General features: G+C 39.5%; 2 protein-coding genes across 2 annotated transcripts; both read left to right on the plus strand.

The window, feature by feature from the left end:
- The first annotated feature begins 6,254 nt into the window (after positions 1-6,254).
- Positions 6,255-7,466, plus strand: LOC136840151 (hatching enzyme 1.2-like). Its single transcript, XM_067106593.1, has 3 exons — positions 6,255-6,282; positions 6,647-6,846; positions 7,239-7,466. Exons 1-3 carry the CDS (start codon positions 6,255-6,257, stop codon positions 7,464-7,466), a joined length of 456 nt encoding a protein of 151 aa, XP_066962694.1.
- Positions 7,467-9,318: 1,852 nt separating this feature from the next.
- Positions 9,319-14,732, plus strand: LOC136840156 (mucin-2-like). The gene is made up of 5 exons (XM_067106608.1): positions 9,319-9,361; positions 9,998-12,006; positions 12,784-12,878; positions 13,702-13,840; positions 14,640-14,732. Exons 1-5 carry the CDS (start codon positions 9,319-9,321, stop codon positions 14,730-14,732), a joined length of 2,379 nt encoding a protein of 792 aa, XP_066962709.1.
- Positions 14,733-26,399: the final 11,667 nt, after the last annotated feature.

A 26,399-nucleotide genomic window follows, 5' to 3' on the forward strand; every position in this document is an offset into this window, starting at 1 on the left:
CCTCTCCCATCTACATACACATGTGTATGTGCGCCATACTGCCCACATGCATATGTGAAAAGCCCCAACCCAAACTTCCCTGGCCAACCGCCTGCCCCTATACCACACAGAACATATGTTTTATTAGGATGAAACGAAGAGCCTCATTCCGCCCGATCACCGTCAGTATCGCTGCTGTGGTCCGACAGTCAGACGTCAGGATAGTCGACCGCCATGGCGATTTCTGGGTCTGTCGTTCGTTGGTTCTTCGCCTCCTGCTAGCGACGGCGGCGGCCATCCTTCCAGCCTCTGTCCAGTAAATAAAACAAGGTTGAAGATGCGTACAGGCGTATGGTGTAAGGAGGGCTACCTTCTAGCTGCTGTCAAGGGCATCTGCAAAAATTAGCAGCCTGAGGAATATTCTAGCTCTTACAGAGGATGAGACAGAGATCTTCTTCTGTGCCAGAAATGGGCCTTGGTTAAAATTCTGTAGACTCTGTTCAGGTAAATAAATACAAGGCAGAAGATAATCTCAGCAGCTGTCAAGGACATCTGCAAAAATTAGCAGCCTGAGGAATATTCTACCCTTACAGAGGACGATCTTCTTCTGCGCCAGAAATGGGCCTTGGTTAAAATTCTGTAGACTCTGGTCAGGTGAATAAATACAAGGCAGAAGATGTATAGAAGAGGGATAATCTTAGCAGCTGACAAGGGCATTTGCGAAAATTAGCAGCCCTAAGAATATAGTTCTCAGTAGAGATGAAGTAGAGGACTTCTATGCCAGAAATGGGCCTTGGTTAAAACTCTGTAGACTCTGTACAATAAATATTATCACCAAAGAGCGAATCACGTAGAATATGAACTGCTCTTTTTGAGTTTTATATGAGTCAGAAAACGATTTAAAGCATGAAACTGGATGCTAAAAAAAAAAGATCCAGTTAATGCTAAACTTGGAACCTGGAAAATGACTGAGTATTGGTATTTTAACAACTAGAATCTAATTTTAATGGATCAAAATGACGTCAGACCCTCCTCCTACGATTCAACTCCACAGAAATAAGGTTCCAGGTCTCAACCTTCCAGTGACTCAACCTTCAGGGACAAATCCTCTGGGGTTTAAGAGGTTCTTAGAGCTGAACCCCACTTCAACCCCTTAGGAAAACTTCCGTGGCTACAAAAAAAGTGTAGATAGTCTCATATATTCCCAACCTTAAGTATAGATGGTCACACATATTCTCAAACTTAAGTGTAGATAGTCTCATAAATTCTCAAACCTAGATCCTTCATGGCTCAAAGGATGCTGTTTCCTAAAGCATCAAGGCCTCGTGGAATATGGTTCTTACACTGAACTCACTCGACCTAATCAAAGTAACTACGCACTCTAAAGATTCCACATCTCAGACTCTGAAAAATACCGATTCATCACATCCATTATTTTTCCCACTACGAATTGTGCGTCTGTCGTCTTAAACCCTATAATCACAGGAATAACAACCAAAGATATCTCACAATAATTCTGTCTCATGATTATGAAGATTTAAGTTCATATAAAAGTTACTGTCGCCATTTAAAAAAGTATGTATCATATTGGTGTGCCCATTGTCCTGGAATTTTAGATGTTCAAATTCTAATTCAATGAATGGCTAAAGAAATCTCCGGGTTGTAGAATCATTTTAAATTTACTGACAAAAAACATGAAAATTAAATGAATATCCTTATAGAATTAAACACCACTTTTTTCACTAAATCAACAGATAAGTATCTGCACAGACCTCAAGATCTTACAAACTGTCTGAAAGTGACTGAAACTTGACTATAGCAGATATCCTAACATCGGGGTCTGACAGACCTGGCCTTATGCCAGCACGGCTCTTGCCTCTGGAGAAGACCGCTGAATTGAACTGAATATAGAATTTAGGCCAAAGGCCAAGCACTGGGACCAGTGAGGTCATTCAGCTGGAAACGGAAATTGACAGAAAAGTTTGAAAGGTGTAACAGGAGGAAAACCTCAAAGCAGTTGCACTATGAATCAACTGTTAGGAGAGGGTTGAGGAAAGTAAGATGGAAGAAAGAGAATATGAAAGGAGGTACAGTAAAAGGAACGAAAGGGGTTGCAGCTAGGGTCGAAGGCACGCTGGTGGCGCTACCTGCTCCCCTACGGGGTGGAGGAGCCCTGAACGAAGTCCCTGCAGACAATGACTGACAGACTCTGCAAATATACAAATCGTTTATATAAGTTTCTGGCCAATATGAAAAGCTTTTTCAACTTGCTATGAGAACGGGAGAATTCATTTTTTGAAGATCTTACCCCGGCCCTAAAAAGGAGGGGTGTTATTTTCGAGTTGGGAGGCGGCCATCCAGGGAGATTTGAAACATTAATGAAATGCAAATTTTTTATAGGGCCAAGTGTAAGAGCTTCTTCTTAAATGTCAATTTACATGCAAAATTACCAAATTAAATTTGCATATAATTACGGGGATTATTTGCATATAAACTAATTCCTTTAGGTGCAGATATATCCATGTGAACCCTGTTTGAGAGAGAGAGAGAGAGAGAGAGAGAGAGAGAGAGAGAGAGAGAGAGAGAGAGAGAGAGAGAGAGAGAAAGATAGTAAACCTACATCAGTAACAATGTTCGCTGTGAGTTTTCATTAGTTAAGCTTAAGCAAAGGCACACAGTAGAAATTCAGCCAAACACCTGACCATGAGAGAGAGAGAGAGAGAGAGAGAGAGAGAGAGAGAGAGAGAGAGAGAGAGAGAGAGAGAGAGAGAGAGAAAAGTGTGTCAGTGATGAAGTCCGCATAAGGAATTCAAGGAAATAATTTTTTTTTTTTTTTTTTTGACACCATCGAAATCTTTCTTTTCGACTGGATGTCGACTCTCTGAAAAATATAAAAATTTAACGAGAAAAAATGAGATTTATGACCATTATGATAATCCAGTTGTCACAGGTGACGCCTGGTACGAAGTGGAGAGTTGGGAATGACAGAAATATAGTTCCTTTGATCTATAGCGCGTATGAATATGCAGATTGCTGTCTTCGACTGTAATCTAGTTATGTAGTTACGTTTTCGCCCCACAAATATACGCGTAGAGAGTTTGTAGATGTTTGTGTGTATGTTTATTAAACATACAAACGTACATACACATTATGTATATGCGTGTACATATATATGTATATATGTACTGTATATATGTGTGCATTATTTATCTATGTATATTTATATGTTTATGTTAACATACATAAACATCTATACACTACACATACGTGTTTATTCTCAATGGTTTCTCATTCAGAGCAAACAAAGTAGAACACATTTTTTTCCTACAGAATATTAAATAAAATCAAATAAAACAAAATATATAAATCACACAAAACTATGAATAAAGTAAGCATTCACAATCCAGTCCTCTGTAAATTGCCAAAACATTTTCAATAATTTCTTGAGGGCGAAGGCCGATGGGAGGGGCAATGCCCTTCTCTAGCCGATGCCTGAATGATTCAAAGTAAAAAAACGCGCCGAAGTTACTTCGGCGCAATTGAGTTTTTCTGTCCAGCGTATACTCAAGGTCACCGAAAATAGATTTATTTTTTCGCTGATCTCGGCATAATGCTGTATGAGCCGCGGACCATGAAACTCTAACCATGGCCCTGTGGTGGCTATCCTATATCGTTGCCAGATGCACGATTATGGTTAACTTTAACCTCAAATAAATGAAAACTACTGAAGGCTAGATGGCTGCAATTTGGTATGTTTGATGATTGGAGGGTGGATGATCAACGTACCAATTTGCAGCCCTCTAGCCTCAGTAGTTTTTAAGATCTGAGGGCGGACAGAAAAAAGTGCGGACAGAAAATGTGAGGACAGAAAAATGTGCGGACGGACGGACAAAGCTGGCACAATAGTTTCCTTTTATAGAAAACTAAAAAAAAAAAAATGGAAGCGGAAAAGTAGACCAGAAATCTCTGTGAGACTCATTTCAATTTCAAGTAAATTTCGCACACAAATCGTCAGAGCCAGTCAGAATAATTATGCTTATTTTAATGCTAAGTGCCCTGTTTTAAATTTAATCATTATTATTATCGATGAAGGAATGCGTCAGGTATGTTAATATTAGCGAGAAGAGACTGGAGGTAGTACTTGGATACCTGTGCAGATACTGAACATTTTATACAGATCGTGAAGGCTGAGACACCAACATACGAATGAATGCATTGCTTCAGAATCTCAATAAGACGATTCATTACTGGTTGTAAACAGTTCACAGTGACAGCTGATAGAAACTGGTTCACGGTAAGTTCCTGAACCCCTCTTGATTATAGAAGGTTCATAGTGAGAGTAGGTGAACCACTGTTGCTTAAGAAAGGTTCACAATTTAATTAGGAACTGTTGATCAAAGAACGGTTCAGAGTCTATGTAAATGAACCTGAACCACTGTTACCCAAGAACAGTTCACAGTCAAAGCGAATGAATCAATGCTAATTTAATTATGAAAATACATTTTTATCTCTCTTTTGACAGGCTTTCGAATTCCGAGATGAGAAAGCTGCTGTTCCGAAGATAAATCCGGTAAGTAGCTTTTAATATGAAGACAGGGATGACAGACTCTGAGTTCCATTTGATCACTCTTCCTGAAATAAATAAAAATCTAAATTAGCCTCTTCACCATTTTACTGATTATGCAGACCTGGAAAAATTCATTTAACGTCTTGACTAAACTTGTAGGATACAAATGGAAGACCTTGAAGGATCTGACATTGTTTATGTCGGATTCAGATGCCCAAATGTTAATACAAAACTGAAGTATACGTAGTATGACCTTGTCGAATTTCCTGAAGCCTCGTTTTACCTTTTGAAAAAGTATACATATAATTCTTAAATATATAATTGCATAAATGTATATATATATATTAATATGAATATATAAATTAGAGTCATGTATTTTATTGAAGACTCAAGAAAAGTATTAATGTTCTTTGCACAACTATAATTTTGGGAAACAACTGTTGAGCGCTGATAAAAAAGGACCCAAAAACGGGAAAAGGAACCAGCTAAGAATCAGAGGAACAAAGAAAAAGAACAGTTGAGAGTAAAAGGAATAAGAATGAAAAGAAAAACAGAATGAAGTTGTAACAAGTGACATTCTCCCAAAAGAATAACACCCAAACTACAATTAACTCGAGAAATGTTCATTCATTCTTTCATGTTCCATTCACAAAACCTTTCTACAACGATTCCATGGTTGTCCGGCTCCGTACACCTATGCATTGCCTCCCCATTCGTAAAACAATGCATTTTCTCTCCATTCAGGTGCAGAATCTAACTCCTTTTTGAAGGTAATTCGCGGTGTGTAATCTTCATCAAATCAATATTTCTTTATTGTTTCCAATAAGGACACTGTCCCAGTTTGATTTTATCTAGTCATTCCTTCATGTCTTTTCTCAACGAGCATTTTGCAGCTTGCACAACAGCCTTTACGGGTGCTAAACTGAATCAGAAAGAAGCATTTCAATTAATTACATATCATAACCAAGCACCTTTAATATCATATCATATAATCTGCTCTCTGTTACACGTCTCACAATCCCCGGCCTCTTGTAAAAGAGAGATACTTTTTCTTTTTCATCTGTACTTCCCGCCCTATTTCACTGTCCCAGCTTCTTGGAAAAGGGAGTTTTTTTTTTTTTTTTTAATGTTAACTGAATCCTGTCTCTTGGTCTCATCCTCCTCCGTGCAGGTCTTCCCGGAGGAGAGGTACATCGAAGAGGAGGACGTCATCCTGACTCGATGGCAGGAGGGCGGCTCTGTTCTCGGGAGGGAGTCGAGGAAGGCCAGTGCGGATCTGGCAGTATATTGGCCCGACAGCGGCGGGGTTTCCACGCGTCCCTTACACCTTCACGGATGGTAAGTTAAATATGTCACAGGGTGGGGTGACTTGCTTGCTGCTGGACTGCTGCTGCTGTTGCTGGAACCTTCTCGACCCGAGTTCGAATCTTGGCGTGGAGGGACAGTTCCTTCATTTCATTTACAAAGTTTGGCTTCGTGGGTTTTCTGGACAACGCTTGTCTAGAAACTCGAGAGACTCAATGTGGTTACTTAGATTAGGTTCACATAGCTGTTGAGGCCGTGTTTTTTTTTCTATGCTAAAATACGATCTTGCAAAACTCAGAAAACTTCAGGTCCAGTTGATAAAGACTAGTGATTTTTGGCATGAGTATTGCATCAGATTTCAGTGGTCACTCATCAACCATATCAGGATTGGGTAGAATACTCCATGACTGAGGAACATGGTTCAAGAGCTGGTTGAGGAATAGCAGACAGTGTGTCTTGGAATTTAAAACTAGGTGACATGGGTGTTAGGCAGTGGCATTCCTCCTGACAACCAAACAGGCACCATATGCATGTCAGTGTTTATGGCAACAACAGCTGAGCTGCTCTGATAATCAACTGGCTCCAGGTGTAATGCAGTTCCTTACAGTAACCAGTTGAATCTTATGTCGAAAGCATGCCTGTTACCTTACTCAACTTCTAAGTGACAGACACGATATTCATGTCAGTATCTGAGGTAAGATTCATTAGGTCATTTTTATTGAAAATCTGTTGTCTAAAAAATGCCTTCTTTCTCCCATACTAACTGACTTCTGCAGTAACGGTTTATTCATTCAGGTTACGTTAATCGTGAGGCTGTCTGGGATGCCATAGCCCACTGGGAAGAGAATACGTGCCTGATATTTGAAGAAGTTCCTACCACCTACAGTGGTCCACACCTGGCATTTGAAAGGAACTCTGAGAATTGCAGTTCCTACGTCGGCATGACTGGTTCTTCGGCGCAGTCCGTTTACCTAACGGAACTTTGCGAGGAACATGTAAGTAGTAGAATACTTGTCAGTGTTGCTCTGGATGGAATAAAATGGCTTGATAACTCCCCAGTAAACACTTCTGATGTAGTAGTGAATGTACCAAACTTGAATGCATCAAGTATTATATCCTATTTCCCCAAATTAAAAATACAAGTACAAATAATTATGTCACAGCAATTTAAGCCTTAAATAAGTACTAACAATCATATCATCGCAATTTGGTCCTTCAAAAAGCATCATCCACAGGAACTCTGATCAGTAAAGTTTTTAGATCAGGAATGGAAAGGCTTCTGATTTTTAATTCCAGAGCGCTCTTTGAACTTTTATAGGATGCAATGCACACAATTATTACGTTCTTGGATAATATATATTTCATGCACTAATCCCACACTCAACAGTTTGGCGAGCTTGTTATAGAGATCGGCCACGCCATCGGCATGTGGCATGAAGAGACAAGGTCAGACAGGGATACCTACGTCCACATTAACACTGACAACGCCCTTCCAGAGAAGCTCAGCAATTTCTTCAAAGAGTCCGACAATAGTTATGGTGTCCCTTATGATTACAGTTCCATCATGCACAACCATGAGAGGGTGAGATTGTCATCAAGGAACCACAGGATGTAAAGTTCTGAATTTAAGTTAGAGTGAAGGGTCTCACTGGTAATTCATCACATGAGGATAGGGCTGACAATGATCCAGTACTGTATTACATGACTTGAAAATGACATCGGGAAGCGTTTGGGTGCATCAGCACTAGAATAACAACACTTTTTAAATGCAAGTCAGCAACTTATTACATACATATTACAAAAACAGGTTGAAAACAAGTCAATGACCAGAAGTCAAGAACAAACCTTTGGCAAATACTGTGCAGTCGTATAAAGCATTGCTTTGGACTACCAATAAGTCGTGACTTGTATTCAACCTGTTTGTGAGTGTGTGAGGTAAGTTGCAAATGTATGTTTATGGCATGTTTAACTGTAGTGCTGATATACCTAAGAGTAACATATCAAATACAGCACTCGTGATTTGGTTGATAGATATCAATTTTTGTGCAACAATTCGAACAGTATGTCTAATTAAATTTTGGTCAAAATGGAAGTTAAGTACTAAGTCTGTAAATGAATAAATTGGGGAGTACTGCAGTTAAATGAGAGGTTGTATGATGCAAGAGAACGAGGAGAAAAACAAATTCTTTTCTATTCGTGGGATTTGAGATATCACACAGAGTATAATGCTCAAAACATCTGAGAGAAAGAATTCTTTGGGGAAACATCTGGAGGAAGATGTGTTTGGTTATTGCAGTGTTTTTTTACTTGAGTTATTCATCTACTACTTTACTGAAATAAATCTGTAACTCATTTGAAGAAACTAAGTCAGATAAGTGTTGTAGATTTAGCCTTGAGATATTCACGTATGAATCATCATCTATAAAACAAAGGTATGAAGTCTGAACTATCTGGAAATACAGAACATAACTTGTACTCTGTCTTTGATCTAAAGTCAGACCATCACTCATAAAAAACATTCTTCGGATATACGATGACAGGATACCATTTTGCAGGTCTTTGCTCTGAACGGGCACATAACAATTGCAACTCTGAACCCTTTGTATCAAGGGCTTCTGGGACAACAGAACAGCCTATCCCACATGGACAAGCTCCTTGCTAACAAAATGTATGGATGTTCTGCCAAACTTATAGCATCCTCGCAATGTTCCAGCGACACTTGCCTGAACAATGGCTATCTCTCCACAACCTGCACCTGTGTATGTCCTGACGGCACTTCTGGTACCAACTGCGAGACAGTGACTACACCTTACAATGGTAAGTCTGGGGCATTATAGTAAAAGTCGGAAACCCCAAGTCAAAAAGAGCAATGTTAGATTACTATGACTGTGATTGATCAATTTCTTATTGAAGATAATGATAAAGATTTTATCAGCGTTCACTGAAATTAGAGGAAAATATAAACAAGACAATATGGATGAATGAAAGGAAATTATACTGCACATGGACACTGACCCCCGTACACGGAGAGTAACATATAGCCTTTGTATTCTTGCAGATGCCATTTTATCACCCTACACGGAACTCATAAACACAGAAGGTACCATTACTTCACCAAATCACCCAAGCTATTATCAATCTGGTAAGTATCATCATGGAGACAATTGTAAGAAATGCCAACCTTGAGATGTCACAGTTGCTTTTGTTGTTGGTTGTTTGATTATGACACCCGTGGTGTGCTTACATTGTAAGTTGGTTTGCATCTATTGCTACAGTGGGATCAAGTGACTGTGTCGTTTATACCAGGTCTCTACAAACAGACTAACTTATTTCAGGACTGAAATTCACCAAATGGATCCAAGCGCCTGAGTGCAATAACGTCGTAGCCACATTCACAGCTTTCGACGTCTACTGGAGAACTGCTCATTACATACGGGAGTCAGAAACAGCAAGTATGTGCTGGTATGATGGCTTGGAAATTCGAACTGACAACATGCTTGATGGCACGTGGTAAGTAGTTTCCTTGCTGATTTGTGTATTCACATGTAACTTCATTCAAACCTCGCTAGGCCCTTGTTTGTGTATAGGCTTCCTTTTTTCTTATTAGAAATCAGTCTTGTGGATGTGATATCGTGGTCAGTCATATCGTGGTCAGTCTCATATATTTTTCATCACAAATACTTCTGTTATTTTTCTCCATAAAGGTACAGTTATTTCCACGTCTCTCATTTATTGAAAACCTTTCCCTCATCCAGGCACACCTGTAAGTGTCTTAGGTCCTCACACCTTTCCCTCCTTTAACACTAATTGCCTACTTACAATTAAATCAAGAAAACAGAATGCCAATCTTTTCGCACACGCAGGTACTGCGGACAGGAAATATCAAGTGGCGACAGCTTCACTTCCACAGGTAATCAAATGGTCATCTATTTCAAGACAGCAACGACGAATTTCAAGACGGGATGGTCGGCAGATATCACCTTCGTCGAGGACCCTAGATGCACCAGGTAACTTCCTAAATACGCAGAAGAAAATCAAAGATAGACCAGAAAATAATACAACTAAAGTGAGCACATATGTTATAAATCAGGTGCTTGATACTAAATGCTGATCTAAATCATTCTTTCAACTTCTTTTCAACTTCAGCACAACATCTTCAACTACAACGCCGGGCACGTCAACTACGACAACAGCTTCAACCACTTCAACAACCCCCACCACAACTTCAACTTCAACTTCTACAACTCCTACCACAACATCAACCTCCACAACTCCTACTACAACTTCAACCTCTACAACTTCAACATCTACAAGTTCCACTACAACTTCAACCTCCACATCTCCTACTACAACTTCAACTTCTACAACCTCCACAACCCCACTACAACTTCAACTTCTACAACTCCAACTACAACCTCTACTTCTACAACCTCCACAACTCCCACTACAACTTCAACCTCTACTACCTCCACAACTTCAACTTCTACAACTTCCACAACTCCCACTACAACCTCAACATCTACAACTTCCACCTCAACTTCAACCTCTACAACTCCCACTACAACTTCAACATCCACAACTTCCACAACTCCCACTACAACTTCAACTTCCACAACTCCCACCACAACTTCTACAACCTCCACAACTCCCACTACAACTTCAACCTCTACATCTTCCACTACAACTTCAAGTTCTTCAACCTCCACAACTCCCACAACTTCAACCTCCAACTCCACAATTCAACCTCTACAACTCCCACTACAACTTCAACTTCTACTACCTCCACGACTCCCACTACAACTTCAACCTCTACAACTCCCACTACAACTTCAACCTCTACTACCTCCACAACTCCCACTACAACTTCTTCAACTTCCACTACAACTTCAAGCTCTTCAACATCCACAACTCCCACTACAACTTCAACTTCGACGACCTCCACAACTCCTACTACAACTTCCACTACAACTTCAACCTCTACAACTCCCACTACAACTTCTACCTCTACAACTTCAACCACAACTTCTACAACCTCCACAACTCCAACTACCTCAACTTCCACAACCTCAATCACTCCACTACAACTTCCTCTACAACATCAACTTCTACATCTTCCACAACTCCCACTACAACTTCAACAACTACAACTCCCACTACAACTTCCTCAACAACATCAACTTCCACAACCTCCACAACTCCCACTACAACTTCCTCTACGTCATCAACTTCCATCCTCTACAACTTCAACTACAACTCCCACAACAACTTCCACAACTCCCACTACAACTTCCTCAACATCAACTTCCACAACCTCACAACTCCCACTACAACTTCCTCAACAACATCAACTTCCACAACCTCCACAACTCCCACTACAACTTCCTCTACATCATCACTACAACATCTTCCACAACACCCACTACTTCAACTTCCACAACTCCACTCAACTTCAACAACATCAACTCCCACACAACTTCAACTTCTACAACTTCTGCTTACAACATCCACTACAACCTCAACTACAACCTCAACCACTCCCTACAACATCAACTTCTACTACACAAGTCCAACTACAACTTCTACAACATCCACAACTCCCACTTCAACCTCAACTTCCACAACTTCAACAACCCCCACTACAACATCAACATCTACAACTTCAACTTCTACCTCCACAACTCCACTACAACGTCAACTTCTACTACTTCCACAACTCCCACTACAACTTCAACTTCTACAACTTCCACTACAACATCAACCTCTACAACCTCCACAACTCCAACTACATCATCAACTTCTACAACCTCCACAACTCCCACTACAACATCAACTTCCACAACTTCAACAACTCCCACTACAACATCAACTTCACAACTTCAACAACTCCCACTACAACATCAACCTCTACAACCTCCACAACTCCTACTACAACATCAACTTCCACTACATCCACAACTTCAACTTCTACCACGACATCAACATCTTCTACTACAACATCAACATCTTCTACAACGACATCAACTAAAGCCATTACAACCACAACACCAATGCCCAACTGCAACATATATACCAGTGGTGGCTACTACTTTTTCGAGTCTCCAAGATATCCTGCTAACTACCCAAACAACGCCCAGTGCACTATGGGAGCTTTCACGGTAAGTTCCTAAATTTTGCATCGCCTTGCAGGCGTCCATCTAGGAGGATCTTTTAGCTTGCTTTACTGACAGATGCTACAAAACTTTGAGGATCTACTGATTAATTATACCTTTAATGACAGGTGCTACAAATGTTTGAGGATCTATCGATGCAGAAACCTTACTGAAAGGAGCATCAGATCTTTGAGGATCTCCTGATTCAGTAACTTTACTGACAGGTGCTACGAATCTTTGAGGATCTATTGATTCTGTAGGTACAGGAGACCATGTGGCCAACAGCAAGTTTTCTGGTATTCTTCCATGTTTCTTACATGCTACAAAAAATAAAGCTTGAGTTAAAACCAAGTATCCATGAAATATTCTGAACTATCAAGAATACCGCACCTTAATCAAAGAGGAAAATGGATGGGAGCATGGTACAAAATTGGCTAATCTATAGAGTTGAAGCTTACTGTGCAGCTATATCCCTACTAATCATACCACTTAAGCAGTCCATGCCAAATATATATTAAGGCTAAAAGTCACTTCTATTTTACCTTTGGGGCACAATTAGAATAAATTTTTTGGGATGCCAAAACCCAGAAGTTGGAATACTGAATGAAGAGAGTAGCCCATAAGCAACAAACAAAAACTTCAAAAAAATTTATGTGATAAACCACCTAGTTTATATAATTCTCCTTATTCACAGTAATCAAAGTAACTAACTTTAACAATTTAAGCTGTACTCTATTTTTCACTTATACATATATTTATTAATTTACCTGTTTATTCTTACAGGGGTCCATTGTCGACACTTCTCTCTACATCAACAGATTTAGCCTTGGCTCTGGAGATTCTGTGACAATCTACAACCAATACACACCTCCGTTAACGTAAGAATGTTAGGGAAAAACAAACACGACTTATTTTTGTGATCAAAGGTCAAGGTAACATATAGCCCCTTTTCTTTTGTAAAGGGAGACAGCCTCTTTGCAAGTCTTGTCAGCATAACTCTAAACCAAATCGACGTGAAGAGATGAAACCTTACTAGGGTGTAAGAAGATGGTCTAGAAAAGGACTTGAACCTTATCTTACTGAGTAAGAATGACAACTAATGTACTGAGGATAAAAAATTTAATGCATAAGTTTATAAATAACATATTGTAAGCAGGTCATATCGTCGGAAAACTGAAGCTAACAATAATTTTCCATTAGGGTTTTTTAACCAGTGACCATGAAACACTAAGGGAACACTTCAGCCACTCTGGCTGAGTGGATAGAGCACTGATCCAGCGTTCCATTGGTAAAGACTCATATTCCCTTAGGAGGAAGTTATTGTGCCTTAAGATAAAAAAACACTACAGTGAAATGGGAAAGTTGCAATTGATTCAAGTAAATTTTAGCTTATCAATCAAACAAAGTTAGTTTGTACAAGGCAACTTGAAAGCAGGCATTCCAATAACCTCAAGGGTTTTTTTATTTTTAGCAATAACTGAACCGAGAAATGAATGAAGGAATCAGTGACTTTCCATGCCATATGAAGTTCCCATGGTGGTTATCTGGCAGATAAAAATTAACCCATGAAAACTCCCAAGTAAACTTGATGGGTAGAGACAAGATTAGTAATTAACTAAAGTCAAAGTCAACCTGTATCAGCCAGTAGGATGCTTTGTCAGGAGAGGCAAAGTCAGTGGCTTAACTGAATTCTAATTGCAGATTGACAGGCTATATAGCTTCTAGAACGACGTACCGCATCCTAGGATCGAACATTCAGACAACATTTGCTGCTGACAGCTCAGGGACCTCGTACGGATTCAGCCTGAGATACAGCAAAGCCTCGTCCCCTTGTGGAAAGGTAACAATATGTCAACTTGACACTGACTGTTTACGTGGTTCAAGATAAAAGGCTATGATCAGTGCGGATATTTGTAGGTTACATGCACTGTACAAAAGATTGATATATAAGATCTATGGGAAATACAGTTGAGATGAAACAGATGATGTATGCAAAGAGTATGTTCAGGCATTATAAAACTCCGACTGATGATCCACATATGTCATGATATTAAAGACTGAAATCTATGTGAAGCGCAATTTTGACATTTCATTCTTCTGTTCAGCAAGGCTACAATAACCTCTTATTTTGGAGATGGTGACACATGCTGGGTTTCACCTTTATTATAATTACAGTAAAGGTTTCACCTTTATTGTAATTATAATTATACCTCTTTCTTGCCACCTATCCTGCCCTTTCACTAAGTCACCTTCCTCCATTCTTTGCACATGATCAAACCATCTCTAAACACTACACTAACCCTTTGATCATTCCACATATTTCTGCATTTCTAACCCTTTCATATTTTGTCACACAACCTACTAATTAAACATTTCATCTCTACAGCATATGAATTTATCGTTTTATACACTTTCAACATCCCTGCTTCACCTGTTGTGTCTGTGACCTGATCCTGAGATTTTATGGACTGTCCATGTACTTCTCCACCTTGCATCTTTCACCGTAGCCGTTTGTTTCATTTATTTCACCTTTCTTTTGGTACATTTCTGTTAATAGGGAACCCCTTGTAATAATAATTTATAAATATATAGTTACTACTGAAATTTGTCTTGATTCTTCGATTTTCCCTTTTCTCCAGAGAATATGGGTATCATCAGACTACCTTCTGAGGAGCCCCAGATTCCCAGACAAGCATCCCCAAACAAATTTTGTGAATACCAGTTTTCTGTAAGTATGGCACATGTATCCAGAGTATGAAACTGTCTCATGTTGTAATTTCATTATCCTGTGCTTCCTCTAATGTTAAACATCACTGGAAAATCTCACTTCATACAAATCAGCATTACCTGCTCACAGTGCACAACCGTGTCGCCTCGCAGAATCAGATGGCTGTTGTTGTCCTTCTTCAAAAAGAAACAACCAGGGCCTTTGAATATCCGTGTTACCTAATGTTAAAAAGCAGTAATATAGTTTTACCTTTTAGAAAGCCTACTATCAGCCCTTATTCAGTCCATCAGAGGGTAGAGTTTGCCAGTTATAGTTTATATTCTTGAAGAATTAGTCCTGACTTGCCTTCAATGGAACTGTATTTGCTTCACAGACCCAGTCAGGATACCGGCTGAGAGTGAGGTTTGAAGATGAAGCTTCCCGTGCAGCGCGAACTACCTTGCCTTCAACAGAGACCCTGACGGCATCACGCCGTTCTACAACTCAGATACAACAAGATCCACTGCGGTTACAGAAACCCATCCGCCTTCAACGCCATCTCCAACAAGCTGAACGTCTACTTTTACGGAAAACTCAGAAGTTATGGATACAAAATCCGCATCATCAAGATCCGATAAACTCCGGGAAACTACTGCTTTGAAAAGTGGCCTTAATCTGATGCAAATATAAATGTGTGATGTAACTTAGCTCTTATAGATGAGTTAAAACACTGAAGATGGGCTGCATATGATACACCCTATAAATCTGTCCCTCTTTGTTCTGATTGGGTTGTGCCAATTTCACTTTAATATTTTGGCAGGTAGTGCACAGGGAGCAAATTTAACTAACATCCCTATGCCATTTTATTCTCCATTGTGTGAGGTTTTAATAAACAATATTTATCCTAAATGATTCAGTTTCAGTTGTCCTTCCTGTTTGACTTGTTTATGTAATCTGGCATTGTACCGCCCAAGGACATCAAATGCTTGTGCGTGTCATCTTACCTCGCTTGATTTGGCTTCAGAGTGCAATGAGCACTGAGCAAAGAGCACATACCCTTCAAGTGCCCTATTCATTGAAATATATAAAAAATAGACCTCCTTGAGGTCAGTCTGCTCTCAAAATATGCCTGTAGTCAAAGAGACGCAATAATAATGAAGACATTAGTTTATTCTCCATTCATCACCAGCTTCATCGTTCTGTCTTGCAATTGGAGGCCCTCCTGTCGACCTTCACACTCCAACAGGAGTGAATTATTCATTTGTCAGTTTTAGTTTAAGGTTGTTTTCTGTAACTTGTTCTTAGCCATTACATAAAACACAGCTGAAATATGCCAAGGCAATCGATTATTCTTGAAGGCATAGAATCTCTTCCATTTGTTCTGAATTGGCTTCAGTCACCTTGTGTGACGTCAATGGAATCAATAAGCAATGTATATTTTGGAAAGTGGAATTTGGAGCACATGCCACCCAGATTATTCTTAAGGGTGGTGTCCTAAATACACACCGGTAACTCATCATATACATATCACAAACAGGCTGGGAACAGGTCGACGGCCACAAGCGGAGAACAGATCTTTGGCAAATAGTGGATAATTGTACAACGCACTGGGCAGGAATACCAATAAGTCATTGACTTGTATTCAACCTGACTGTGATGTGTGTGCAGTTATTGCTGACAATTGTTTATGGCCTGTTTCACTGCAGTGTGGATGCACTTTGAAGTTATCTCAAGAACTAAAAAAAGATTTGTGAGAACCCAAAGATATTCTAAAAAAAACTAAAGTCATAAATTCAAAAGAACCATGACACAGAACAAGTTATGCAAGGTAACTATAAACTGTAATTAATAAATAAAAAAGGTCTAAAAGGTCTGACAGATAGGAGGGTCTCCACAGTTAAACCTGATGCTGACTGTTGTAAAATTTCTATCACCAAGGAGTCAGATCTAAAGTTCCATAAATTCCTACTCATATAAGAGATGGAGTGACTTTGCTGAGATTTCTCTCTTTCTAAAAAGCTGCCAAAGTGCTGTATCTATCATGCAGAGCAGGACTGAACATCTTCAATCAATGTAAAATTAATGTACACTAGGGCTCACTTTTAACTGAAAACTAACCAGGCATTCTTGCAGAATGAGTCCCAGTCTTTAGCTGGTTCGAAGATTCAATCTTAATGTCAAGTGGTGGATCGATTTGTTAGTAAAGTTGTTTTTAACAAAAGAACAAGATATATCAGAGTCTAAACTGGGTTAGGAACGGCATGTTGTCCAAAAAATTACCAACTGATTTACAAAGGGAAGGGGGTGAGGAGACACCAATAGATACTACCATCTGATTTTAAAACATCAGGTAAGAGCAGTTCAGTGACCTATCCATGACTCTCCAAAGAGAATCAACTTCAAATACAACCTAACAAATGGCTAGCAACTATCATGACAGATGTTAGGATGAAATGAGGCAACTCCCAAGGAATTCAAAGACATTCTTCAGGTAGATAACATAGCCGTTCCTAAGGCAAGATCAGAAAACAGGCACTAATTCAGTGTCATGCCACCTTGAGCTCAATCCATCTGGTCCACTGGCAAACAGAGGCCTGTGGGGGTAGGTTCTTGGAGTAGGTCACTTGCAGCCCAATCCATCTGATCCACTGGCAAACAGGGACGTGTGGTGGTAGGTTCTTGGAGTAGGTCATTGACGTGCTGTCAAGCTGGGTCAGAAGAGAGGCTTGTAGTTCGATTCTCTTGCCTTACGACTTTTCACAGCCCATAAAGCAGCTGTCATTACGATCATACTCACGTGAAAACAGCTTCACAATGTACCTCATTCTGGAGACAGATCACCAGAGCACTTCTGTTCGTCCAACACAGAACGGACTACTGGGAAATAGGTGGAGAGATGTCGACTTACAGGAAATTAGTTTTGGGAGTCAGCAAACGAAGCTTGGGAGTTAGTACCTCCGAGAAGGGATGATGTCTGGTAACAAGGTGATAAGGTGTGACAACTGTCAATAGGCTGTAGAGCTAAACGCTGTATGTGTTGAGCTTAAACACTGTAATGTCCTTACTGGAAGCCTTTAGGAAACTCAGGAAAATTACACAAGTATGACATAGATCTGAAACTTATTCTCTAATTTAACAGCCAATTACATACATACATACATACATGAATATACATCTATACACACAAACACACACACACACACACACACACACACATATATATATATATATATATATATATATATATATATATATATATATATATATATATATATATATATATATATATGAATCAATAATACCGAATTAAGTCTTCTATAGTCTACCATACTGGAAACATCTTCGTGCTGATTTTAAAAACGACACCTCCACACAAAGTATAATAATTATCACCAGAAAAAAATATAGGAACACATGCGCAGAATATTTAATTCCCTCCATAAACATTCGACATCTGTCGAGGTTATGAGAGGATTAAACTAATCTACAGTGATTGTTTCGAGATATCAGTTTTGCATGTAAGCAAACATGCATCATACATGCATACATATACTTGTGTGTGTTTATATATATATATATATATATATATATATATATATATATATATATATATATATATATATATATATATATGTATATTAACTTTATCACATACACAATTGTTCTGTGCAGTAGCAGAATTACTAAAGGACCTCATTCAAACTAGATGGTAACTTTTTCTGAATAAATACTCTATTAGATACCATCCAGTTTGAATGAGGTCCTTTAGTAATACTGTATTATATATATATATATATATATATATATATATATATATATATATATATATATATATATATATATATATATATAGACATCAGACATTTATATACATATTTTCATATATATACATATATACGAGTATATACACAAATTATATTATTTAATTTGGTAAAACAGAATTTTCTATAAACTTCGGATTTCGTTGTACGTTGTTTGCTTGAGAATGCATTAGAATCAGTCAAAAGCTCTCGCATTCCGGTGTTTCAATTTCTTGGGAGTATAATATTGTCTATATTTCGCATCACATTCTAACTGAATGCTGATGAAATTGTAAGTACAATTCTGAGACATTATTACCCGTTGTTCCATTCGTTTTCTCCTGCTGACAGCTGGGCTTTGTCATACACCCTCATGGCTTCCATCAAAGTAATACTCACTTTACTGGGGGCTAGTTGGTTGGTTTAGAATTAAGGTTTCCTTCTACCAGCGCTCCAGGAATGGAATAGGATACAGAATTTAGGCCAAAGACCAAGCGCTGGGACCTATGATCCCAGGTCATTCAGCGCTGAAAGGAAATTTCACAGTAGGAAGGTTTGAAAGGTGTAACAGGAGGAAAACCTCAGGTTGAACTCTGAAACAATCGTTAGAAGAAGGGTTAGGAAAGTCAGATTGAAGAAAGAGGTACAGTAAAAAGGAATGAAAGAGGTTGCAGCTAGGGGGCCGGAGGGACACTGCAAGGACCCTTAAGTAACGCCCACAGTGCACCATGCAAGTAAGTAAGTATACCTTAGTTTAACCAGACCACTGAGCTGGTTAACAGCTCTCCTAGGGCTGGCCCGAAGGATTAGATTTATTTTACCTGGCTAAGAACCGATTGGTTACCTAGCAACGTGTACTGGCGGCACTATCCCCACGCAGGAGCCCAGGAGGATGAATTCCAAGCCTGGAAGAGAGTCCAGTCAGCCTCGAGGTAGACTTCTCTATCTGCCTTAACAAAAATACATTTAAAATTTTTCACCTGTACTGTCGCCCAGCAACGAGAAACATCTAATCTAAGCCAAACAACCTTTGTAAAAGATCACCATCCTGAAGAACACCATGAGGTAACGACAGAAACAGTCATTGGTAGAAGAAAGTAAATGGAATACTGTAGTAACCACTTCGGTATTTTATTCCTAAACACTGACTGAAAAAATAGGACGCTGTAGAAATGCTGTCTTGAAACAACAGAAGCCAGAGGTGCATCATTATTCCATAATAAAAATTGTCTTTGAGAAACACTGTGCTCAACACATGCATAATATATATATATATATATATATATATATATATATATATATATATATATATATATATATATATATACATATACATACACATAAACCTGCAAAAATTCACCCCCATACTTTGGCTGCAAACAATCATCGCAATGTGCCTCTCAACTGATACATAACCGCAAACATCCATTCCCAGTGAGATTACACACCTCAGACAGGCGACGACGGCGAAGCGTGGGGTCGCAATTTGTCTCTTAATTCAGTCACATCATTTAAAGACATAATTGTCGGTTTCCCGCCCCCTGTAATTACAGCCCTCAGGTCGTCAGTCAACGAAGGAGGCGTATCATCATGTTACCAGTTATGTTAAGTAAGGAAACGCCAGGTTTACGAAACGCTCCTCTTACAATTTCTGCTACGTAGAAATATTCGACACATCTGTGTTACACTTGTGCTGATAGGTAGATGTCTGGGCCCGTCGCCTCCCGCCATTTGGAGGACCAGTCCCGCTCCGAGGATCGTTGGAGGAGCAGCAGCAGCAGCAGCAGCAGCAGTAGGTTTAGTCGCCTCTCAAGATGGCGTCTTCCTACGCGCACGGTCTCGCGATGTTTCCTTGGTTGATCCTTGTGGCGGCTGCAGTCGCGCAGGTAACGAGATGTTTTGATAGACGCTGGATAGTGAGGTGTCAAAAAGAAGATTCCTCGGAGATAATTCCTTCAACTTTCGACATTTGTTTAGTACAAATTTTTCAAATATAATTAGCAGAATTATTTTTTCATGAAATGGGCAGAGAGAGAGAGAGAGAGAGAGAGAGAGAGAGAGAGAGAGAGAGAGAGAGAGCCCAACATAGATACAATAAGAAAAAGTTCAAGAGAGGAGATCTGGATGTGAAAATCACTGTAATCAATAAAATAAAATCTACTTTGAAGTCCACTCTCCCCCTCTCTTTACAAATGCTTAAGTTATCTTCCTATAATTACTGGTACCCCAGACTATTAACAATTTATAAAACGTTTAACTTGGAGAACATTGATAACACAGATTGACAATATATGTTCAGTACTTCTGCACTAATTCATAAAATCATGACCATTCGTGAGAATTTTTCACAATACCTGATAGTCTGTCACAAACACAGCCACCCTTATATATATTTTATAAAAAAAGGTTCAAGCAAACCACTGTCTATTGCTTTAGATTAGCTGGCCTTCACCCAGCATGAACTTTCGTTCTTTGAACAGCCCATAGTTTCAAACTGTTTAATTTGCTTCATTTTCGGCCACCTCCGTGATATGAAAGTGAATCTGTGAAGGTTGGGAAGAAAAGACACAAAACGTCCAGACAGAGCACTTTTTTAAAAGAGCTCACCTTGATACGAACTTGCTTCAAACGGTCATTTTTACTTTTTGAAACTGAATCTAAGAAGACAGATCCCAAGCAACAACAGAGATCCCGGCTTCAGAGCTAAATCAGTCCTTTGCTCTGCTTTGCCGTCAAGTGATGCTGAAAATGAAGCCAGGAGGGCAGGATGTCAGGCAAGTGCTGGATACTGGAAACCACAGAGACCTACCTGCTCAACAGTGAAGTTCTGTCAGTGCGATGTTTTGGTCAGTTGTCCAGTGATTTTGGAAGGAAGCTTAAGATGGAAAACCTCAAATGACTAAAGAGCTTTCCTCGACTTGGGCATTGCTTGAGAATATTCTTCCTAAACTGTGAAGATATCAATAACGACAGAGGTTAATATAACTGCCATGTTCCCCAGGAGTCTGCGATGCTATAAAATGCTGGTCATCTCAAGCTACTTAGCCTGCCTCAACGATCAACACCAGGAATCATTTGCTTCATCACCCTACCTTCATTTTTAGGCTGCCGTTGTGCAAGATCCGTTGCTGGCACAAGGCCGGCTTGATCTACACTAACTAACCAAGTGTGACAAAAATAATACTAAGAAGACAGGTCTGTCAGTTCACCCTGTTAGTTTTTAAATACTTTAAAGTTAATTAAGCTCATTCATTTGCTTTTGCACCAACAGGTTCTAAAAAGTAATGCTAAGAATGTGTTATCCGAGGAAACAAAAATTCTAATTCCTTCAGTTTACGATTTTCTTCTGCTCTCAGAGGATACTGGTCTAAACCTTGATTCAAGGAAGTACAGCACAGAAACCTCCTTGGGTTATGAGTTGTTTAAATTCATGAAAACATGTTTTTGGGTTCGTGGAAATTGCACAGAACACAGAGTTCATTTTCCTTCAATTAATGGATATTTCAGTGTAAAAAAATGGCCTAACTGATATAACCATGCTCTTCCTGCATCTAAAAGTGAAGCTGAGAAACCAGACTGTCAGACAACCACGTAGACCCAGATCTATGAATTGCTTTAGATAATCCCCCCCCCCCCGCACCATCCTCTGTGAAGTTCAAGTTAAAAAAAAAGTCCAAAGGCAGACGACCACAGAACTCCCATCCTGGCTTTGGAATGCCAAGGAAGAGACATGAAGATGAAATGGATACTGTTTGTGTATTTGCACCTCTCGTCGACAACTCATCTGATCTGTTTCTTAGAGTGTTAAGACTACGAAGGCAGCAAGGGGGTGGTCAGAACCTGATCAGTTCTGCACGTATTAACAATATTGCTCATTCTATTGGGCCTCTGGAAGCACGAAGGAGTATCGCATAAAGAAATATAAATCAAAGTTTATTGTCATTATTTTCCATAAGGTAGACGACTCAGAGAGTGAAACTAAGGAAGCAACGCTTTCAGAAGTGAATCAGGTTTAGGATAACCATCCACATCAGTGATACATTTTAAAAAAGCTAATCGTTCTGCAGTTTTTTCCATATTGAAAGATAAATTCTTTTCACTTTTATCCTTCAGGCTTCTATATTTTCCGGTGAAGATGAGCTTCTTGAGAGAAAAATCATTTTGGTGAGTACAAAGACTCCCAGAGGCCATTTTTCCTGTTGTGTCAAAACGAGATTTCAGGCACTCTGAAATATATTCTTATTCTATGTAATACTGCCACTAACCAGTCTTTACAGAGACACGTAGTGACAAATTACTGTACAGACTAATACGTAAAGTTCTTTGAAGATAAGTGTGATTATCCAAAGATCATAAGTAGGAGAGGTTGGTTTTAGAACAGCTATGACAAAACCATGATTTCAAGACAAGCTTCTTGGCAAGATCTGAAACGTTATTAACGGATTCTTGAAATGATTTGTTCACAAAATGTATTTGACTCATAGGTGTGTCCACACTGCAGGAAACATGCCATAGACGCATGTAGGCAACTTTCCTCACACAGCACAAAGTTGAATACAAGTCAATGACTTACTGGTAGTCTAACAAGTGCTTCATACGATTATCATCCAGCATTTACCAAAGATTCATAGACTTGTTTTCAACATTTCTGTGATATGTACGCAATATTTTGCCGGTAGCGTTTATGGCATCTTACTATAGTGTGGCGACAACCTTAGTTATCATAAAGAACATTTAGAATAATATATGTCCTCTTTTTCTCTTCCTATGCAGCAAAAAAATCAAGGTGCGGTGGTCAAGCAGTATATACCAGAAGCCATAAACGAGGTAAGTGACATTTTCTCTTTCTACATGAACACAATACATATACCGGGCTTTGTTTAAACACTTTCAACCAGTGGTTCTCAACCGGGGGAATTGTGACCACAAACTGGCAGGCTCAAACTAGCTCTAGGACCACACAAAGCTCAGTGCGCCTCGGTCCGCGCTGCTGAGGGGTCACGCTGGGCTTTCCCACCGCTAGCTTGTGGTTGTGTTTGTATTTTCTTGCCTATTTTTTTAGAATGCCTTTTGAGGCAGATCATTTTGGAAAGGAGGGTTTGGGGAATGACATTCTGACGTATGGTGAAAGGGTGCATGGGCCAAAAACAGGTTGAAAACACTGCTTTAAAAATGCAAGGGGATTGCATTGATGGCGCCAGTTGAAATTTCCATTTTTAAACCAACAAAGCCCCTCCACGTATATCGAAGACAAATTATTCCGTTATTTTTCTCACTCTCTGACACAATATAAACCAACTCCTTGGTCCATACGAAATAAGTTTCTAATTTCTATAAAGTTAAAATCAAAACGCTTAATATTGTTCATGATTAACCCCATTTCGATGTTGACAAATACAATGATTAGCCTAAGGACTTATGCATCATAAATCGCCGAGTTAATGAATTCCTCCTTAAAAATGCTTACTAATGGCTTTGCCCACCTGTCGAACGTTGACTTATTTCTGCATATTAATTTCTAAGTCTCCTTTTTCGATGCTGATATAGGAAAGACATGTTTGTTTTTAGATCTATGATGTGTATATAGATAGATAGATAGATAGATAGACAGATAGATGAGACAGAGAGAGAGAGAGAGAGAGAGAGAGAGAGAGAGAGAGAGAGAGAGAGAGAGAGAGAGATTATGAAGAACTAGGCTAAACTGATAGTGATATTCTTGACACCTTCAACATGTAAGCACCCCTCTGAAAGCTTGGCAATAGTGAAAATGATGACAGACTATTTTCTTTAACGGTAAGTTCATTAGCCTTGGCTAGGTCAGGTGAATCCCAAATAGCTCTAATGCTTTGCAACTCACCCGCAGACCTTTCCTGAGGACGTGTACGTCGAGGGAGGAAGACGTCATGCTGACAGAGAGCCAGATGGCAGGTCTCCACTTTGCTAATTATGTCCTGAACAGGAAGGCCAGCTCAAATCTGGCCAATTACTGGCCTGACAGTGGGGCTTCCCTTACATTCCTTCGCCTACTTAGATGGTAAAGTCAGGTCTCTTGCTCTGTTTGACAAACCTGATTTTCTTTTTAAATAGTCTGTTGGAGCTTCTTTCTCTCTGTTGACAAATCAGATGCCGTCCTCCTAATCTGGTAAGTTAGATTTTCTTGTATACATGACAAGTCAGGTCCTCTTTCTTAGACAGCAAATGGCTACAGGAAGAAAATTCTTAAAATATTTCTTCAGTGACAATGCACTGCCATAGTCAATTACTGGAGGTCTGCCATTGCAATTTAAATGTTACAGCACAGTTAAGCTTAAATTTCACTCTCTGATAATGCATAAAAGATCTAATAACAGGCTAACCCCAGACCTAACCACCAGAACTTGAGACCTTTAAAAGTACGACACTATTAGGGGTTCAACTCTTGCACCTCAGAATAAATACTTGTACTTCAACATGGAAAAAATATTGTTTTAAAGACTTCAACCACGACGGTGCCAACACTCAACTGGCGCCTGTCGCCCTTCCAATGGACTCAGCTTGTCACAGTCACCAAATGCTACTGATTCGAGTTGTTTGGTAATGACTCACAGGTGATGTTGGTTCTTGCCTTATATCAGACTCCCACGGACTCAAGTTAGCTGCGTTGTGTGTTTGTGTATTAAACAGTTTGTTTGTTTTCTTCATTTACTGATGTTCTTCTGTTTTACCATTCTGACGTTTGGGCTGCATTCAGAGCAGGGTTGCTTTGCGAGTCAGTGGCCTTTTATGCATCCGTGCCAAAACAAAAAGTCGAGCCGGGTCATAGTCTTGTTTCTGCAGGACTTGCTAGTCAGGTGGACAATATTTCTCTCTACACGACTTGCTAGTCAAACGGACAATATTTCTGTGTAATTTTGTGGTAGATTGTGTACACTGTTCACACTAAGAAAGGCTAGTCTAATCATTCAGAGTCCAGCTGAGCTGTAAAATAGCCACACCAACTTTCCTCGAGCGGGTCATAGTCTTGTTTCTGCGACTTGCTAGTCAGGTGGACAATATTTCTCTCTACAAGACTTGCTAGTCAAACGGACAATATTTCTGTGTTATTTGTGGTAGATTGTGTACACTGTTCACACTAAGAAAGGCTAGTCTAATCATTCAGAGTCCAGCTGAGCTGTGAAAATAGCCACACCAACTTTCCTCCTCCCTTACTGCCAACCTTACTCAGGAACTCCATTACCCGAGTGATAGGAGACACCAAATCTTAAAATAAATATGGCCATTCTTGTTTGCAACTCCAGTCGTTCTACTTCTTGAACTTTCCTGTTGTCATCCAGGAGGGAACTTCACATCTGGACACGCGGACTAAAATCACCAAAAAGTCTGGTCTCTTGGTAATGTATTATTGCACCCATACTCAGTTCCTGCCTCTTCTTCACAACTGAATCCTGATATCCTACAGGATACTGGTAAATGTGACTCTTCATGACTCATTGTGGAAGAGGAGGCCAATCTGAATCGAGCCAAATGACACTCACAGATCAACTCGGCTCATTTGGTGTGTATACAGCTGTAGGGAATGTTGCAATGCTGTTCCCGTAGATTTTACAGACATCAAATTTAGGGTTTTAGCTTAAGAAACTCACTCTCGTTGCAAATCATCATCATCATCATCCTCACCACCGCTGGCCAGTCTGACAGCAAAACCATCGTTGACCCAAAAATGTCCTGACAGTCTTGTGGTTTTTCATTAGTACTCATAATAACAGAATTTTGTAATGATTTTACGGGTTTTTTTGTTACTGGTTAACACTCGTTTACCTATTGTCATTTAAGTTATCATTTTGTCGTGAACTTAACTGAAGTTGATGATATTTGTTATTACGCTTACTATAGGGCATGTTCACTGCCTGACT

This window comes from Macrobrachium rosenbergii, chromosome 1, assembly GCF_040412425.1.
Source record: "Macrobrachium rosenbergii isolate ZJJX-2024 chromosome 1, ASM4041242v1, whole genome shotgun sequence".
NCBI lineage: Eukaryota > Metazoa > Arthropoda > Malacostraca > Decapoda > Palaemonidae > Macrobrachium > Macrobrachium rosenbergii.